The sequence below is a fragment of the Castanea sativa genome, chromosome 5 (genome assembly GCF_040712315.1).
Source record: "Castanea sativa cultivar Marrone di Chiusa Pesio chromosome 5, ASM4071231v1".
In the NCBI taxonomy this organism is placed as follows: Eukaryota; Viridiplantae; Streptophyta; class Magnoliopsida; order Fagales; family Fagaceae; genus Castanea; species Castanea sativa.
Genome location: NC_134017.1, coordinates 40110160 through 40113920, shown reverse-complemented (window position 1 = coordinate 40113920; position 3761 = coordinate 40110160). Strand labels below are relative to the sequence as shown.

The following is a 3761-nucleotide window of genomic DNA, read 5'->3' as shown; positions in this document are numbered from 1 at the left end:
TGCCAGGTACACCACAACAAAATGGTGTAACTGAAAGACGCAATCGTACTCTAATGGATATGGTTAGGAGTATGTTAAGTAATTCCACATTACTTTATCATTGTAGATGTATGCTCTTAAGATCATTGTGTATATATTAAATCGGGTTCCTAGTAAGGCAGTGCCAAAAACTCATTTTGAACTGTGGACAGGAAGGAAACCTTAAGACACCTGCATGTTTGGGATTGTCTAGTAGAGGCTAGAATTTATAATCCACTTGAAAATAAATTAGACTTAAGAAACAATTAGTGGTTACTTTATAGGTTACCCTAAAAAGTCTAAAGCGTATAGGTTCTACTGTCTTAACCATAGTATGAGAATTGTGGAAACCGGTAATGCTAGATTCATTGAAAATGGTGAAATCAGTGGGAGTAGTAATCTACGAAATGTGGATGTTCAAGAAGTTAGGGTACAAGTTCCAATACCTATAACTTCAAATGAAATTGTTGTTTCAACAATTGTTGAACAACCAAACAATATTGAACAACAAATTAATGAACCATTACTCCATAATGAGATGCTCACCAATGAACAAGTGGTAGAAGAACCACAAGAAATAGCATTAAAAAGATCTCAAAGAGAAAGAAAGTTTGCTATTTCTGATGATTATATGGTTTATCTACATGAATTTGATTTTGATATAGGAACAAGTAAGGATCTGGTTTCGTTTTCACAAGCCATAAAAAGTGTTGATTCTATTAAATGGATGGATGCCAAGAAAGATGAAATGAAATCAATGGACCAAAATAAAGTTTGAGATCTCGTTGAATTGCCTGAAGGATACAAGAAAGTTGGTAGTAAGTGGCTCTTTAAGACCAAGCGTGACTCTAAGGGCAATATTGAACGATTTAAAGCTAGACTTGTAGCCAAATGTTTCACTCAGAAAGAAGGCATTGATTACCAAGAGACCTTCTCCCCCGTATCCAAGAAGGACTCACTTAGAATCATTTTGACATTGGTAGCTCATTATGATTTGGAGTTGCACCAAATGGATGTGAAAACGGCTTTCCTGAATGGGACTTTAGAAGAGGATGTCTATATGGCTCAACCTGAAGGTTTCTCCATTCAAGGTAAGGAACACTTAGCTTGCAAACTTAAGAAGTCAATATACGGACTTAAACAAGCATCCCGACAATGGTATCTTAAGTATAATGATACCATTACATCTTTTGGATTTGAGGAAAACATTGTTGATTGGTGTATTTATCTGAAGGTTGGTGGGAGTAAGTTTTTATTTTTAATTTTGTATGTTGATGATATTTTGCTTGCTAGTAGTAATCATGGCTTATTGCATGAAACCAAGAAGTTTCTCTCTAAGAACTTTGAAATGAAAGATATGGGTGAGACAACTTATGTGATAAGAATAGAAATATTCCAAGATAGATCATGTGGATTGTTAGGGTTGTCTCAGAAAGCATATATTGAAAGAGTTCTAGAAAGATTCAATATGGAGAAATGTTCTGCTAGGGCTGCCCTAATTCAAAAAGGGGACAAATTCAGCCTTATGCAATGCCCACAAAATGAATGGGAATAAGAACAAATGGAAGGAATTGCTTATGCTTCCGCAGTAGGAAATTTAATGTATGCCTAAACATGCACAAAGCCCTGACATTAGCTTTGCAGTTGGTATGCTAGGAAGATACCAAAGCAATCCAAGATTGGATCATTGGAAAGCTGCAAAGAAATTGATGGGGTACTTGCAAGGCACAAAGGATTACATGCTCACATTAAAGAGATTTGATAATCTTGAGGTCATTGGTTACTCAGATTCAGATTTTGTTGGATGTGTTGATGGTAGAAAGTCCACTTTTGGTTATTTGTTCATGTTAGGTGGAGGAGCAATATCATGGAAAAGTTCAAAGCAAATTATCACTACTATATCCACTGTGGAAGTTGAATTTGTGACATGCTTTGAGGCCATAGTTCATAGATTGTGGTTGCAAAATTTATCTCAGGACTTGGAATTGTTAAATCTATGTCCAAGCCACTTAGAATTTATTGTGATAATTCTATAGCTATGTTTTTCTCTAAAAACGATAAATTTTCTAATGGTACGAAACACATGGAATTGAAATACCTTACTGTTAAAGAAGAAGTTCAGAAACAACAAGTCTCAATAGAGCACACAAGCACACAACTTATGATTGCAGATCCATTAACAAAGGGGTTACCTCCTAAGACATTTAAGGAACATGTTGATTGAATGGGTATTGAAGGTAGAACACGATGGTTGTTATTACTTTATGCTTTTGACACTTGGAGATCTCATTAAAATTTTTTCTAATTATTCCTGTTTTATTTTATGTAGGTACATATATGATGATGAATGAATAATAATAGGAATAGTCTCTAACAAAAGAGACATTATTTTTGGACCTTTTAAGTCACTTCTCATTGATAGGTTATATTAAGCAGGTTGCTAGTGTTGTAGGACATGGAAGGAACTGTGTCCTATAATTGATATGGAACTGTCATGACTCCTATTAGTGGGTTAATTAATTATAGTATTATGATGACCAATTTAAAGTAAGAGGATATGTACCATTGGGCACCTAATAGTTAATCTTATTAAGCCTTGACATAAGTTATCATAAGGCCCAAGTGGGAGAATCTAAGAATAAATTGTCCTATTTGATAATGTATCCATTTGATAACTTCATATATATTATGGTTTAATAAGAAGTTACATGTCCTTAAAACATTGATTAATGGAGAAGTAGGTTTCCTAAGTAACTCCAACTTTGATGGGCAAGTGGAGGTTATAGATACAAGGAATCTGGTCCTCTCTCTACCTATAAAAGAGACATTCAGCTACCTCATCAAATACACTAAATAGTGAAAGATAAAAGAGGGTCAAGAGATAGAAATCAATCCTATAAGAATTAAGTGCCTTTTATACTAAGACTTGATCTTAAGAAAAGTTTAGCAATGGATCAATGTAAGCTTTATAATTAATTTGTGTAGTTGTGAAATCATGATAATTCAAGATCCTAGAATTTATATTATGGTTGTTTATAATCTTAAAACATAAAGAAAATATTTACAAAAAGTCCCCAACTTAGTGTAGCAAATATTTAACCAAGATTCTTATGTCTATGATGGAATAAGTGGAAGGATGTATGGTAAATGATGAAAATTTATCTCATATAAGTGGGTGAGTAGATATATGGTGATGTGGGAATAAAATGGTAAATGAACTTAGCTATTTTTGGCCATGGTGGTGAGAGACTGATGTAGCTAATTATGAGAGCTTTATTGTGCTGAGTTTTGTTAGAAAATAGAAGAAATTTTTGTGAGTTGATAGGTATGTTTATGAAGTAGAAAATGAACTTATTTTTGAATTAAGGGCTGAAAATAACAAGATTGATGGAGACCTTGAGAGGATTTTGTCTTCCCTTGATGAGTAGATGATGCTTTCCTTTTATAGTGAAGCTCAAGGAGCAATTAGCAAAAGCCAACATTGGTAGGTCTGATTAGTAAGGGATTTTTTTAGAATATTCATCATGAGATTTGGCCAACAATAGTGTGAGCTCCTTTTTGAATGTTTGTCTCCTTACTGTTAGACGGAGCTGAAATTCAGAGCATCTAACCTAGGATTTGGCCAAAAATGGTGTGATTTGCTTTTGAGTATTTTATCTTCTCGAGATAATGTCATTAAGTGATGAGATTTGGAGATTGATCTCAACAAATAAGATCAAGACAGACATGGGGCTAAAACTTGG

General features: G+C 34.0%; 1 protein-coding gene across 1 annotated transcript; it reads left to right on the top strand.

Moving 5' to 3' along the window:
* The first annotated feature begins 1622 nt into the window (after window positions 1-1622).
* LOC142635181 (secreted RxLR effector protein 161-like) lies at window positions 1623-2369 on the top strand. The gene is made up of 2 exons (XM_075809383.1): window positions 1623-2005; window positions 2348-2369. The coding sequence occupies exons 1-2, from the start codon at window positions 1623-1625 to the stop codon at window positions 2367-2369; spliced, it is 405 nt and encodes a 134-aa protein (XP_075665498.1).
* The last annotated feature ends 1392 nt before the right edge of the window (window positions 2370-3761 follow it).